Raw genomic sequence first — 15,594 nt, 5'->3', positions numbered from 1 at the left:
AAACCTAATGGATGAAGATTTTTGTGGAATATTCTTTGTAGGATGTGATATTAGTTCTGCAGGGTTTGGAAGACATTTGTACTTTTTATTTGTAACTCACACTGGCCAGCAGGTTCTAGAAAATCTAGTTATATTTCTCAACATGCCAGTAATTACTTTATATGATCACAGGCAGGTCATGTAATATATCTGGGCTCTTTGACCTTAGGTTATCTCTAGATCTCGTTCAGCTCTGAGATCTTCTGGTTCTATGTAAATAAGGTAGGATCATGCAAATGTTTTGCAAAGGAGAGCTGATGCTGTAAAGGGCTGGGGAGATTATTTTTACTGCCTGTTCTTTTACCTAAAGATACTTGTAGTACTTGTTCTTAGACTCCCAGGTATTTTACCTTTTTATTGATTATATATTTATAATGAAGTGATAATTTGTGCCTGTTAAAGGACCCCCCCATTTTAAATTTATAATGTATTTTTTACTAGTTTAGAAGCCATTTTTAAAAGTCCTCTTTAGAGACTGTAATTGTTAATTTCCAGTTTCTCAAAATGACATGAATAACTGGCTGCCATGTATAAGCAGTTTTGGCAAGCTTTGGCCTGATGCTCTGTGGAATTACTGGCCTGTACTTCAGTAACCTCTGATTCAGTAGCCTGTCATCACGAGCTTTACTTCTCTATGATTAGGGGATGAACATCAGTCAAGCTAGCATCATGAAACATTAAAAGTAGACTAAGGATTATGTCTTAGATCCAAAGAACTTTGAGCCTTAGATTTCTGTCTTAAGTTGCTTTGGTTGATTTTATGAAGACATGTCATCAGTGTGCATTAAATATTTTCCCTTAGTGTACTTCTCCATGATGCTTCTTCTCTTGGATAAATAAAATACAAATAAATAGTTTTAAACTTTGGTTTCTAAATGATGGCTGTACTTTGGTTAGTAACTGATCCAGATTTGATTGAGCATCAGACAGAATTTCTCCCAGTGTCAGCAGCTAAAACAGTTTTAGACTCTTTAAACCTTTCCACCCGCCATACTGCAACTAGTCACCCTAGCAGGATTTGTGAGTTCGAAAGAAGCAAGTTAGATAGGGCGCCTGGGTGGCTCAGTTGGTTAAGCGACTGCCTTCGGCTCAGGTCATGATCCTGGAGTCCTTGGATCGAGTCCCACATCGGGCTCCCTGCTCGGCGGGGAGTCTGCTTCTCCCTCTGACCCTCCCCCTCTCATGTGCTTGCTCTCTCTCATTCTCTCTCTCTCAAATAAATAAATAAAATCTTTAAAAAAAAAAATAAAAAAAAAGAAGCAAGTTAGATATCCTCCAGCTTTTTAATACTCATATTGTGTTTTTATTTTCAGATGTCCTCAAGGAACTTGTGCTTTTGAGTCCCCATGACTTTCTTCATACTCTGGTTCCATTTCTACAACACAACCATTGTACTTATCATCACAGTAATATACCAAGTACGTATTCATCTAGCACAGTACTTGAATGTGGTTGGCATTTAATCTTTCTGCACACTGAAGCATGGAGATTTATTTTTTCCATTTATTCTTATTGTACACTTTTAATGTCTTAGTGTCTCTTGGACCTTATTTCCCTTGTCGAGAAAATATCAAGCTAATAGGAGGGAAAAGCAATATTCGGCCTCCGCGCCCTGAACTCAATATGTGCCTCTTGCCCACAATGGTGGAAACCAGTAAGGTATGTTGGGATGCCAGGAAAACCATGTTTCTGTAGTACACAGTAATTTGAAATTTTCCCTCTGGCAGTTATATTAGACTTAAATGACCATTTTGTGGATCCTAAGAAGATTAGACTCATTTGGACTTTTTCCTTTTAGTGCTCTGAAATGTTGGTTGAGTATTTGCAAAATCAACAATAAGCACAAGTAGTAAGTTTTTTCCTCCCTAAAAAAAAAAAAATACCCTAATAGAAAGTCTTACTAGTTGTCACTAGGCTAAATTATAACTGGGTCATATATCTAAACCTGAAAAGTCAAGTTAGGTAGTTACTATTGTTTAAATTTGGCCATATAATCAATGACTTCTTTTACTGCCCTTTAATTATAATCCTTTGACCTAGGCTTAATATCACTGATTGATAGATCTATCATCATTTGTAGTCTGATTCTTCTCTTTTAATGCGTATCCTAAAATAATGCTAATTCTAAATTATAGAGAGAGGGTACATTGACACAAGATAATTTATCTCAGTTTCAACATTTTTTTAAACAATTTTTCCCCCTTTTTCTTCACCCCGCTTCATTCACACTCCCTTGCCCACCATCTTTGGATCTTAAATATACTTCTTAGAAGATAAAATATTAAAAATAATTAACACTGTAGTAGCCATTACAGAAATCATTTGAAATCTCTTTCAAAAATCAAATTTAATTCAACTCTTGATGATGTCTGTAGAACTAAAGTGTCACATTTTAAAATCCTACAGTAATTTTACTTGATTAAAGTATATAGAAATAATGGGTAATTTTAATTGATAGCATTTGCACACTGAAAATAAACTTGTGACAATTAAGATCTTAACATTACTAGAAACTTGGAATTTAAAACTAGGTTCTTATAGAATTTAAATATTTAATCAGCTTTTTAGTTAAACTTATTACATTTGCACAAAATATGCTCTTTAATTTATTATACAATTTAAGTGCAACCATTTTATCATCTTTAACCTTCAGGGCAAAGATGACGTTTATGATCGTATGCTGCTAGACTACTTCTTTTCTTATCATCAATTCATCCATCTATTATGCCGAGTTGCAATCAACTGTGAAAAATTTACTGAAACATTAGTTAAGCTGAGTAAGTATAAAAGATGAGCAGTAAATTCCACTGAATTATTTTAAGCCCCTAGCCACTCAGGAAGGGGAGACAAAAATGAGACGATCCTTTTTTTCTTTTTTAAAGTGACTGTTTAAAAATATTAATTATTCTTGGGAACACTTTTATTTTTATTAAGAAAACACCAACTTACTGGTTTCCATTGAATAGTTCTGCCCAGAGTTTCAGCTGGCCTATAAAGGAGTGGAGTAGGGCTGATCACTTTTGTACATAGAAGCCCAAGTCCTCCTCCATCTGCCCAGCAGAATTTAAAACCAAAAACCAAAACCTACTCTGCTTAGGGAGGCAGGCTTAGAGAGGTGGACTTTCCCAGCCCTGGTCTTGAGGATAAAATGAGATCTATAGTGCCAGCTGTGCTTTGGAGCTGGCAATGCCAAGAGCAAACTGAGTGGGCTTGCCAGGGTGAAGCAGAGGTGCATATATGAGTAAATTAGGAGGTAAGTCTCATGAAATAGAGAAGTGAATGAGAAGAAAGGAAATTTGAAAAGGAAGATATGAGAAATAGAAAAACCATCAGTGAATTTTAAAAGGAGAAAAAACTCAAATTACTCAAGGATGTGCTTGAGAGCTATAAGAGAATTGCTCCCTTTGGGTGACTTTTTCTAGCTGATAAGTCTTTAGAAGACATATCCCTTGTCTCAGGACTTCCAGAGTTCCCGGGCTCTGTGTGTCCTGTGAGTCTTACTTCTTTAGGGATGGCCCAGGATTCTTTCCCAGTGTTCTGTAGTTTTATTTCAGAGCATAGGAAGTGAAGTGCTCGTGGAACCAGAATATTGCCATACTCTAGAACTCCCCTTTGTGCTCTTCCTCAATCACAACCCCTTCCTTCTATGGAAAAGGTTTTGATCCATTTTAAGTAAGGCAAAAGATGTGAACATACCTTAGGTTTCATTATCGGAGAAGAAGGAAGTGGTAACAGCTGTCAGGGATAATTCCTCTTCAGAAAAACCATCCTATTGGTAAGTGATTAGAGTGTCTTCACATTTGAAAGGTTGTTCCTTCCACCTGTTATCATTAGCTGGTTTTATACACATGCGGCTGAAATGGCAAGTGGGGGTGGTTGGGGAGGGAAGCACATATTCAGATGGGCCATTTCATGATTACACAGTTCAGTCATGGCACTTGGTAAAAAAATAAAACCTAGCAGTGGCAGTGATCAAATGTGAGAAAATGTCCAGGAATTCTAGTAACAGCCTTACTCCCAGATAAGGAGGGGGACTTACTAAATGCTGACCTTAAGAAAAGTTCTTGGTAATTGTGTTATGTGATTTATACCAGAAGTTATGTGAGGAGTTGTTTTAGCTGCTTGAACAGCTCTGATCAAATAGTGAATTTCTACCTTCTTTGGGGCTGTCTTCCTCATCAATACAAAAACAGTTTCAGGGAAATTAAATATGGAGGAGAGAAGAAGGGAGGGAGGGAAAGGACATACACTTAGTCTTCAACATTAGCTGAATCAACTTTTATAGTGTTTAATACATTCCTCTTGTAACCATGAAGCACTGTTGATGCTGCCTCCTAGTGTTTAGTTTTCTACATAAGCACTATTCTATAGAACTTTTCTATGAGGATGGAAATATTCTCCAACTGCATCATCGTCCACAGTATGATAGCCAGAAGCCATATGTGAGTGTTGAGAACTTGAAATGTGATTTAAGGAGCTGAATTTTTGTTTAAGCCAGATGTGAGTGGTGGCTATATTGAATAGAAACCAAAGCCTTCACAAATTGAGCAGGAAAAGAAAATTTTCTGGGCTGTATCTTTTTCTTTTAAATTCATTCATTCGTTTATATGTTTTTACTAGATCCTCCTACTCTGCCAACTTCCCTGGAACTCATGGTTAATTGTCTTAATTAATGCAGAAAATTAATTAGACATTATTTTAACAAAGACCTAAAAGCAGTGCTTTCCTCATGCCTCACCTGAATGAAGAGAGTATGTTCCAGTGCTTAAAGTTAACTCCCACTTTCAGCTGAAATGATTATTTCCAGGGAGAGGCACCTAGGAAAGAGCTTAAAATAAAGCCCACATTAATGACTGTAATGAGGAGCAGAGAGTTGCTAAGGAGTTCTAATTTGTGTAATTTCTTCAGGAAATTAAATTTGGCAACAAGGAGAGGGAAAGGTAAATTTAAATTGGTTATGTCCTTAATCATTTAAGCCTTGAGGTTAGATGGTCCAAGGGCCAGAAAGTTGTGACCATAGGTGGGATTGTCTCAAGACTTGGATTGCAAGTCACTTCTAATTTTCAGGACAAGTCTTTGTGTAATTGTTATATGGGTAACTGAGCAGATTTTAAGATTTGTTAGGAGATAAAAAGGAATTTTATTGCATATTAGAGTTGCAGGTACTAACTAGTAAAGTAAGGGCCTGGAGTGCTTTTGAAGTGAGGGTAGTCAGGCATGGGGTTAGGGAAGACAGACAAGTGAGGGGAGAATTTTGGGAGAGCAAATAAAGCTACTGACTGCCATTGAAATAACAGTGTGTTTGAAACTACAGTATTTTGATAATTTAAAAATAGCAGAGTTTAGCCCAGAAAATTCTTAAAAAGAATAATAAGAGGGTTTGGCACTATTAATTTCTAAACTACTTAATAAAGATCAGTAATTTTTAATTTCATTTTTTAGGATTTACTACATACACACAATTTATAATTCAAAATAGCAAAAGGTACACATGACCATATCACTCACAGGCCTGCCCCCCCACTTTCATTAATTTTTTAATCTTTTTTTTTGCATGAGAACAACAAATACAGGTTTATTTTCTCTCCTGTCTTACATAAAAGTAAACTGTACTGTTTAAAACTAATGTAACGAACTATAGAAATGATCCCTGAAAGTATAGTCTTAAAACTATGTAATGTAGATATGCAAATATATAGGCAGAAAAACATACATAGGCAAAAACAGCCCTCAGACAAACATAAGGATACATGAGGATTTGGAAGACAATAGAGATGATCTATCAGACCTGTGGAGATTGTATGGTATTGAGAGAATCAACTATCTAAGGAGAGAAGGGGCAAACTTTAATACCTACTTCAGTACTTAGACTGCAATAGATTACAGGAGAATTAAATACTTAATTGTGAAAAATAAAATCATAACAATACTAAAAAATACAGAATCATATGGATAGCACCTTCCAATTTGAAAGCCCATGTTAAGCAGGACGTAAAACCCATAAACAAAAGAAATTAAAATTTTTGGCAACATAAAAACTGAAAATACTACATGTTGAAAAATGCCATAGACTAAAGTACAGCTAATGGGAAAAATATTTGCATTCTTAACAGATAAATTGCTAGTATTGGCAATATACAAAGAGTTTTTAGGATTCAGTGAGATGGGAAAGAACATTAATAAGTAAAGGACATCAGCAAGCAACTCCTTTACACATACAAAACAAGTAAATGTTTGGTAACCATATGAGGGGCTGCCCCACCTTACTAATGATGATTTCTCTTTTCTCTCCTTTTTTTTCCAACTATGAGATAAAGTTTCGATGTCATACATACTTAAACGGTTTGAAAAAAGAAAAGATGTTATAATGGAGTCAGATCAGGGATGCGTACTAGCATTATCAATTTAGATTGTTCATAGCCCTTAATCCCGCAGTACCAGATCTAAGAATCTACCCTACTCTACTTACAAAAGTGTCCAAAAACATATATAGGACATTTATTTTCACTCAGTTTGTATTGGATAAAAACTGGAAACAACTCAAATGTCCATCAATAGGAGCTTAGTTAAGTAAACCTATAGTTTATTGTATAGTCTTTAAATAGTTTGTCTGTCTTATATATAGATCTTTAAAATAAAAAGATAGGAAATGACTTTGGATTACATGAGAAAAAGCAAATTGGAAAATAATATGCAGAATGTGACCACAGTCTTAGAACAATAGGACAAATCACTTAGTACATGTAAAAAAAAAAACAAAAAAAAAAACCCACACAAAACCTAGGGGATTATACTCTCAACTGTGTATGGATAAACTTATGGGTTGCTTTCAAGGTCTAGGTTAAATGACTGTAAGTTTTAAATTATTTGCAATGATCATTTGTATTGGGGAGGGGAAACAAAATTTTTAGAAAGTAGTCTAGGAAGCTGGTACTGCAAACTCTTGTATCATTTTTTAAGGTACCATACAGACGTAAAATTAACACTAAGATGCCCAAGTAAAATTAAATGACAAATTTCTAGATTTCATCATTTAATTAATTTTCATTTTCAGAGATAAAACAAGAATCTATCACCTTTACTATTTAACATTGCTTTTGACAGTTTTCAGAATGCATTAGTAAATGAAAGTAAAAAATAGTAAAAGGAAATTTTTGCAAGCAACATGGTATACCTAAAAATCTGAAATCTTCAAAATCTCTAGAATTAAAAAAGTTAAGATTGTTGGTAAAAGTAAACAAATTAGAAATTCAGATTATAAAAAAGCACAGCTCTGGTTCATCCTTTGCCTTTTTTGATGTCAAGATGGTACTGATTGGAAAGACAACTGGTTAGCTGTTCTCCAAAAGACTTCTTAAGGTGAATGAAGATACCAGTCATTCAGTGCGTATCAGAAGGCAGCTTCTACCTGTCTACCAAGGGCAAATCCATTTATCCTAGGCTAATACTTAGTAATTATACTTAATAGATATATTTATAATTTGATTACCAGTCTGTTATTTACAAAGGAATAACTGACACAAGGATCTGAATATTCCATGGTAGGGCCAGCAGATTTCTTTCCACTAACCTACATGGGAAGCCATATAAACAGCACTTGGTTGCTTAGTGGGTATAAGTGAGAACAAGGGGAATTAGAAGAATCAAATATGTGATATTCTTAGGCTAGAATGTCTTCATGATTCAGTCCCATAGTGGAGCATTAGTTGTGGGCTTGGCAAAAGCTACCACTTTCCATGGACAATGCTTGGATGGGTTAAACACTCCTATAGAAAACCAGACAATCCTGACGCAATTCAGATAGGAGACACCTTAAACTAGTAAATATACACATCCTCACAGCAATCATTTGAATTACCATTTTACCTACAAAAACAGTTTTTATAAGATTTTCAGTAACACATCTAGTAGCATCTACAGTATAAAGTGTTACTAATGAGGAAAAGATATTTGGGATAGTTTTTGATTATTGTCTATTAGTTTCTTTGTGGATGGGTTGGGGTAAGAACCCATTGAGGATGTCTGAAGTCACAGGATGAAGAAAGCTAAGTGGGCAGAAGCCAGTATGTCTTAGGCCTGCCTGTCCTGTTTATTGAGACAAGGCTTGGATGTGTGTCTTGATTGCATCTCTCTGTGCTTTGTACCCAGTATAGTAAGACATCCCAGAAGGTATTGGAAGAACGTGTGGAGTAGGATGGCACTGGCCTCTACCTTGAGTCATAGAGCCAAGATGCGCCTCATCCTCAGTGCTTTGTGAAAATGCTAGAAAGAAACTTAAACTGTGTTGTTCTGAAGGGATGGCCCTCCTTCCAAAGGAGGTGCAACTCAGAGAGGAAATAGGTAGGACTGTAAGAGAGGGATCTTTGACTCATCATGGGTGGCAGTGTTTTCCAGAGTGTAGTGTATAAGATGGTACATGGAAAATAATTTTATATTCATAAATATGTATAGATGTTACTGTGTCACAGAAATATATAACTAGTATACCAAATTTGTGACTTCCTATATGTTATGTTGCCTAAGGCTAATGTAGCATTATCTTCCCTAAGTGAATCCAAAGAACAGTACTAAGTAAACAGTACAGGTGATGGACAGATATGAAAACAATAATGAAAGTGGTATGAATGACTGAAGTTTGGGAAAACACTGATCATTGAAAAGATTATAGGCTTCAGAACCAGGTATACCTGGGATAGATGTTTTGCTCACTGGCTTTTGGGATGAACCTGAGCAGATTACATAATCTCTCCAAGCCTGATAGCTTCATTGAGAAAAGGGGAAATGAGAATAAAACAATACCTCCCAAAGTTGATGAGAAAATCAGATGTAATTATCTGACACACCTAGCACAATAGATGCCAGCATGTATTTATTTCCTTCTTTTCTTGTAAAATAAAGATATTAGTATCGGATTATTACTTGGAAGTGATCTTATAGAAATCCTCTGTGGGGTTTTTTATTTGCTGTGGTAGTGCTGGCTTTTTGGTGGTTGTGGAAAATAGGAATAAAGATTATATTTTCTACTTTGAGGAATAATTGAGGAAAAAGAGTAGAGACTAGAGAAACTTAGATTGTAATGTACAGTCTACTTCCATCTGAGAGGTCAGGGCAGCCTCTAGTTCAGCGGTTGGCAGACTCTTTCTGCAAAGGTGTACTTGCTGGCCATATGTATGGTCTGTGTCACATATTCTTCGTTTCACTGTTCTTTTTACAATCCTTTAAAAATACAAAAGCCCTTCTTAGCTCACATGGCCATCCAGAGACAGGCTGTGGACCAGACTTGGCCTGCAAGCCAGAGTTTGCCAACTGTTGGTCTACTTTTATGGGTAATTACGAGGCAGGGACATGGGAGCATAGAAACTCTTTCCTGTACCCAACAATTTTGATGACATGCCTTCATTTGCGTATGTGTATTGTGCTCTTACAGTGGGTAAATGCCTCCATCCCCAGCCAGATTAGGTTACGATAAAGGAAAATGGTGAATAGTTTCCTTGGGGGGGGGGGTCTCTCTACAAAGGGATTAATCTTGACAGGAATATAATAAATAGACTTACCCACAAAAGGGAAACTTGGCATTCTTGGATGACTAAATTGGATGACTGATCTGACTTTCCTGTCTTAAGATTTTCTTGAATCCTTGGTCCAACCCAGAGGTTGGCAAACAATAATAGCCTGCATGCTGCCTGGTTTTGTATAACCAGTGAGCTTACCTGCACGCTAAGGAGGGTTTTTATATTTTTTAATGTTTTTTTTTTAAAAAAATACTAGTTTATTCTAAATACTCTGTGACACATGAAAATTACATGTGATTCAAATTTCAGTATTTTTAAATTTTATTGAAAGATAGCCACACCCATTCATCTAGTGTTGTCTTTGGCTGCTTTCATACTACCTCTGCAGAGTGAGTAGTTGCAACAGAGATCATTTGGCAGCAAAGACTAAAATATTTACTGTTTGGCCCTTTATAGAAAAAGTTTGCTAACTTCATGTCTGACTCATAATTTTTTCTTACCTGGAGGAGAGTTATATTTCTCCTCCATCATCATACTTTTGCTGGAAGTGGGAGCATGGAGAATGGGAAATTTACTTACAGCTGTGGTATAGCAACTTCTGTGCTTTGAGAGGTAGGAGGGCAGAGGGTAGAGGAATACATTTCTTAGAGATACACTTGACATTTGGAATAGGGAGGGGGGGAAGGTTAAAACAGTAGAGGTTCCAAATAGGACCCTGACATACAGCTAAGTATGGTCTACCCAGAAGAGCTTGGGGACAAGGCTAGAAGCTGTTGGACTCAAGAGCAGTGTTTACATACATCCACCGTAAAGATTATACTCCCTGTGTTTGGAGAAACAAGGTAAAAGAGGAAGAACAGTATGTTTTCTAATTCTCCGCATCCTCTTTTTAACCTTGTCCCTCCTTCCCCTCCAAGCTTAGCTAGTCCATGAAAATTACCTAATATGCAGAGTGGTACCTTAATCCAAGAAAGCTTTGGGACCACTTGCAATAGCCCTTTTTATATTGTCCCAGATAAAGTTCTAATACTTAAAAAGCAGAATTGGTTTAAGTTACCTCAGATCCTGCTGGGAATGAGGTGTGGAATCTGAATAAATTCAGTCAAAGTATACTGCACTCTAAATTATTTCACTGGTTAAAGCACTGGAATGAATTCTTCCCCTTTTTTCTATATATTTCTAAGACATGTAGAAAAGATGCATAGTTATGACTAGAAATACCTAGAATTGTACCTGCAGAGTTGAATACCTCAGTAGTATAATTTATAACCTATTCTGATTTCTTTTCAAATATTAGGTGTCCTAGTTGCCTATGAAGGTTTGCCACTTCATCTTGCACTGTTCCCCAAACTTTGGACTGAGCTATGCCAGACTCAGGTAAAGAAAATGAGTTTTAGATGATTTGGTCTTTCATCTCATCTGACCATTTGGTCAGTAATTTTAGGAACAATGGGTTGAACACAAGCTGGAAATTGGAGATGTTTTAGAATCTTGGTAGGTAAAAATATGCTTAATGGAAGTAATAGCTATTGAGTATTGGGCATCAAGTTGCCCTTTGAGGTTTTTACTTCAGTAGATTTGTATCACAGAGGATGTTTCAAAGTAGCTATTGAATTTGTAATTTATAGATCAATATAAACAGTTATGCTAAAAGACCAAAACAGGGAGGTATTTAGGGGAAGAAGGCGTATGCCACTTCTTGCTCTCCCTCACCTGCCCCATCTGTCTTGCTCCCCTCCACCCTTCTCAGAGCTTTAGCAGAAACAGTTTCAGCAGTCTGTCCTTCACCTCTTCCCTGTTACTTTGAAGAGGTTTTCAAGAGTCCGATGCACTTGTTCTTACCAACAGTCTCATTGAGAACAAGAAACACCATATCCTACCTACCTTAAGTATCTAAGAGCCAACTCTTTAAAATAAAGTGGGCACCTCAATAATGCTTGTTTAATTGTTGGGGGGGGAGGAGAATGGCACAGAGATAGGGGAGAAACTAGATTGGTCCAAAGATTTGGCTCATTCCTTGGATCAGGTCTAAAGGATCCCCACTTTCTTTAGACCCCGAAAAAAAACTATTGGTTTCTTCCTGGTTGCAGCTGCTCATCCCCAGAGATGTTTGTTAACTTTACTTTGGCTTTAACTTTACCCAAATTATAGTATCTAAAACATTGAAACACTTTATGCCTCTGGTATAGCCTCCTGCCTGGGCTGTAATGCTCTTTCTTCTCTTCGGGGATGTGTGTCAAGTGGTGGTGCTAGGATAGTTGTTTCTCTGTCTCCTGGTCACAAACTGTGAGCTTCTCAAGTGTAGAAATGGAGTCCTCTCTGGCCGCTAAAGAAATGTCATTTTGTTTTCTATAGTAGGAATCTTTGAACTAGTTTATGTTAGTCACAGAGCTTTAGAACATTGCGGCTTTGAGAAAATGACTTGCTGATTGATTTTCAGCTGAGTGGTCGATTCAGCAAATTGGAGCAGATCTCTTTTTCCCTCTGCTGCTGCTACTCTTCCTTTCATTCTTGATTCGGGTAGTTGGGTTTTCTTGGTTTCTCTACTCTGCCACTGTCTATTGCTTCCCTGTTGTTTTAGCTACTGCAGCATTTTACCACTCCCTTTATTGGCTTATTTTCCAAAGAATTCACCATCTCCAAAAACTTCAAGACAACGCAAAACTCTTGTAAGGCTTCTAAAGCCCTGCCAGCTCGGTAGAAGCAGCCATCAAGAAACCCAGGCAGCAGGCAGACTCTCGGCTGGTAGAATGACCCAGTTTTCCTGACAGCAAGTGTCTAAGGAGCTGGGCCCTGGTCCTGTTAGACTCCCTGATTTCTTGGGTGAACATGAATGTACTTACCAAATTGCTTACCCTAATAAAATATTTAAGTATATAACCTGTATATATTACCTAAACTTTGTCCTATTTTTTTTAAATAGTCCATTTTGTCTTCCATATAAATGATCTATTATTAAAATACATATAATCTAGAGAGTATATTTACTTAAAGACATACTACTTGTGTTTAAGAGCCATGACCATTGAAAAACAGGAAAACCAAATTTTAGTGGAATTTCCATATATTGGGGACCCACTAATTATCTTTGTGAGATAATTAAATTTGCTGTTTATCTTTGCAATATTCATGGGGGGGGGAGATATTTACCAAACAAATTACTATTGCTTAAGGTTTTAACTCCTTTTAGGGAATAAATTTAATTCTTAAAATTTGTCTTTTTCTCCACATATAGTTTGGTTACTTATTATCCATCAATTTGGTCCCCTGAAAACATTCTCATCCTATTTGTCTTATTTGTCCAATCCTTGTTCTCTCTCTTTATGCTAGATAATAAAGTTGAATTTCTTTTGAAACATTTTTTTCATTTTGTCCTTCAGACTTGTTAAGTCTCTTCCTCTTACACTCACCTGTAGAGTCTAAGTGCGGAAGATTTAGTTTGTTGGGAGGACAGTTACTTAACTGAAAGTTCAGTAGACGGAGTTAAAAGTGGCTTCTCTAACAGGACTTAAAATGACTTTGGATGTTCATCATAAGCAGTGTGTAAGCCTTCAGTTATTTCTGTGCTCAACCATCAGTACTTCTTCTCCCCCACTGTAGTCTGCTATGTCAAAAAATTGCATCAAGCTTTTGTGTGAAGATCCCGTTTTTGCAGAATATATAAAATGTATCCTAATGGATGAAAGAACTTTTCTGAACAACAACATTGTGTACACATTCATGACACATTTTCTTCTAAAGGTATGTCCAACTTTGGAAACTCAATGTGTTACTTCCAATGTGTTAATGGTTGTGTTTTCATTATGTTGGTCTTCTGGAGATTTTTTTTAATCTTTTTTTTTTTTCAGGTTCAAGGTCAAGTGTTTTCTGAAGCAAACTGTGCCAATTTGATCAGCACCCTAATTACAAACTTGATAAATCAGTATCAGAACCTGCAATCTGATTTCACCAACCGAGTTGAAATTTCCAAAGCAAGTGCTTCTTTAAATGGGGTAAGAATTGGGGTGGCTGGCTCGCTCAGTCGGAGGAGAGTGCGACTCTTGATCTTGGGGTTGTGAGTTTCAGCCCCATGTTGGGTGTAGAATTGTTTACAAACGAAATCTTTAAAAAATAAATGGGATAAGAACTGTGGGAGGGAATAGTCCTGTACTTCAGTATTTTCCTTAAATCATCTCTAAATTTGGCTTTAGTATGATTTTTACTATCATAACTTTAACTTATTCAAACTCTGAAAATCACATATGATGAAAAACCAAATTCTTTAAAAATATGTGTTCTCTATGCCTTTGAAGTATGTAGTACACACTTTTGTATTACCTTGGAAGACATGAGCAAATGTCATTAAATGCTAAGGGCAGTAAGATCACCGAGAGGGAGATAGTGCCTTTATCTCTACTTGTTTACATTTTTTGAAAACATGTGATGTTTCTATCACAGCTTATATGGTTCATAAATAACTGAAACAATCAGATTAATGATCTACTGATTATAAAGCCAGTTAAAACAAGGGAATCCGTTGCCTTAAATAGAGGTCCATGATGGCTGGGTCATACAGTAATGGAATGCTAGGTAGCACCTGTCCAGCAGCATTTTACTGCTTCCCCAGTAACCACGTGTTGCTTAGATGCCAGAATAGATTACAGAGCTGAGCAAGAATGGCCTTACTATGAGACTTGCACCAGAAATTGGCGTATTTGAGGAACTATGATATCTAGATTGAGGCCTTAATTTCTCATGGATAATTCAGGGCTTATTTTTTAAATCCCTTTTTTTGCCTTTTCCATTTTCAGAAAACTATGTGAGTCTTCAGTCTGACCTAATTAGTGGCATGATAATAGAGTAATATCCTAATCCTGGCTCTCTAGTTTTAGCATTCTCTAAAAATGCCAGAGAAACCAGAATGGATTCCTGGGAAAGTAAACAACTGTGTCAAAATGTTAGCTTTAGAATTGTAAATGTTCCTCTCTGGGTTTTACAGGATCTGCGGGCACTTGCTTTGCTCCTGTCAGTACACACTCCCAAACAATTAAACCCAGCTCTAATTCCAACTCTGCAAGAGCTTTTAAGCAAATGCAGGACTTGTCTGCAGCAGAGAAACTCACTCCAAGAGCAAGAAGCCAAAGAAAGAAAAACTAAAGGTTAGCTTTCTGGACTAATATTAATTACTTTTAGGGTGGGAGAGGGGAAGAATACACTCGGTATAACTGACTTTACAATAGCTGTCTGTTCAGTTGGGTCTCCTACATATAATGCTAAAAAGAAAATCTCCTGCAAACACCCCCAGTGTGATCTTAATGACTCCTTTCAGAGAATGATGTTCATTTTCACAGATGATGAAGGGGCAACTCCTGTTAAAAGAAGGCGTGTTAGCAGTGATGAGGAGCACACTGTAGACAGCTGTATCAGCGACTTGAAAACAGAAACCAGGGAGGTCCTAACCCCAACTAGCACTTCAGACAATGAGACAAGAGACTCCTCAATCATTGATCCAGGAACTGAACAAGATCTTCCTTCCCCTGAAAATAGTTCTGTTAAAGAATATCGAATGGAAGTTCCATCTTCGTTTTCAGAAGACATGTCAAATATCAGGTCACAGCATGCAGAAGAACAGGCCAGTGATGGTAGATTTGAAGACTGTAAAGAATTTAAGGACCTCCACTGTTCCAAGGATTCTAACCTAGCTGAGGAAGAATCCGAGTTCCCTTCTACTTCTATCTCTGCAGTTCTCTCTGACTTAGCTGACTTGAGAAGCTGTGATGGCCAAGCTTTGCCCTCCCAGGACCCTGAGGCTGCTTTATCACTCAGTTGTGGCCATTCCAGAGGACTCTTTAGTCACATGCAGCAACACGACATTTTAGATACTCTGTGTAGGACCATTGAATCTACGATCCATGTGGTCACAAGGATATCTGGCAAAGGAAACCAAGCTGCTTCTTGACATTAGATGTAGCATGTCTACTTTTAAGGTCCCCTCTCCCCCCAATGCTGTTTGTATAAGTTTTGCTTATTTCTGTTTTTGTGCTTCAGTTTGTCCAGTGCTCTC

The 15,594-nt window shown here is 37.0% G+C and overlaps 1 protein-coding gene and 1 pseudogene across 1 annotated transcript in view; one reads left to right on the top strand and one right to left on the bottom strand.

Moving 5' to 3' along the window:
• The window catches only part of USP34 (ubiquitin specific peptidase 34), a 182,963-nt gene extending 167,454 nt beyond the window's left edge, over positions 1-15,509 (top strand). Inside the window, exons 70-77 of the mRNA XM_081797278.1 lie at positions 1,353-1,457; positions 1,574-1,698; positions 2,693-2,816; positions 10,849-10,928; positions 13,152-13,292; positions 13,400-13,543; positions 14,530-14,689; positions 14,882-15,509. Of these exons, the coding sequence (XP_081653404.1) occupies positions 1,353-1,457; positions 1,574-1,698; positions 2,693-2,816; positions 10,849-10,928; positions 13,152-13,292; positions 13,400-13,543; positions 14,530-14,689; positions 14,882-15,489 (1,487 nt within the window). The 3' untranslated portion in view covers positions 15,490-15,509. The remainder of the gene's footprint in view (positions 1-1,352; positions 1,458-1,573; positions 1,699-2,692; positions 2,817-10,848; positions 10,929-13,151; positions 13,293-13,399; positions 13,544-14,529; positions 14,690-14,881) is intronic.
• On the bottom strand, positions 5,608-5,705 carry LOC115940905 (small nucleolar RNA U3; annotated as a pseudogene).
• Positions 15,510-15,594: the final 85 nt, after the last annotated feature.

The sequence above is a fragment of the Leptonychotes weddellii genome, chromosome 10 (assembly GCF_054177405.1).
Source record: "Leptonychotes weddellii isolate Sample4059 chromosome 10, ASM5417740v2, whole genome shotgun sequence".
NCBI classification, from domain to species: domain Eukaryota; kingdom Metazoa; phylum Chordata; class Mammalia; order Carnivora; family Phocidae; genus Leptonychotes; species Leptonychotes weddellii.
This window is presented reverse-complemented; position numbering and strand designations above follow the sequence as displayed.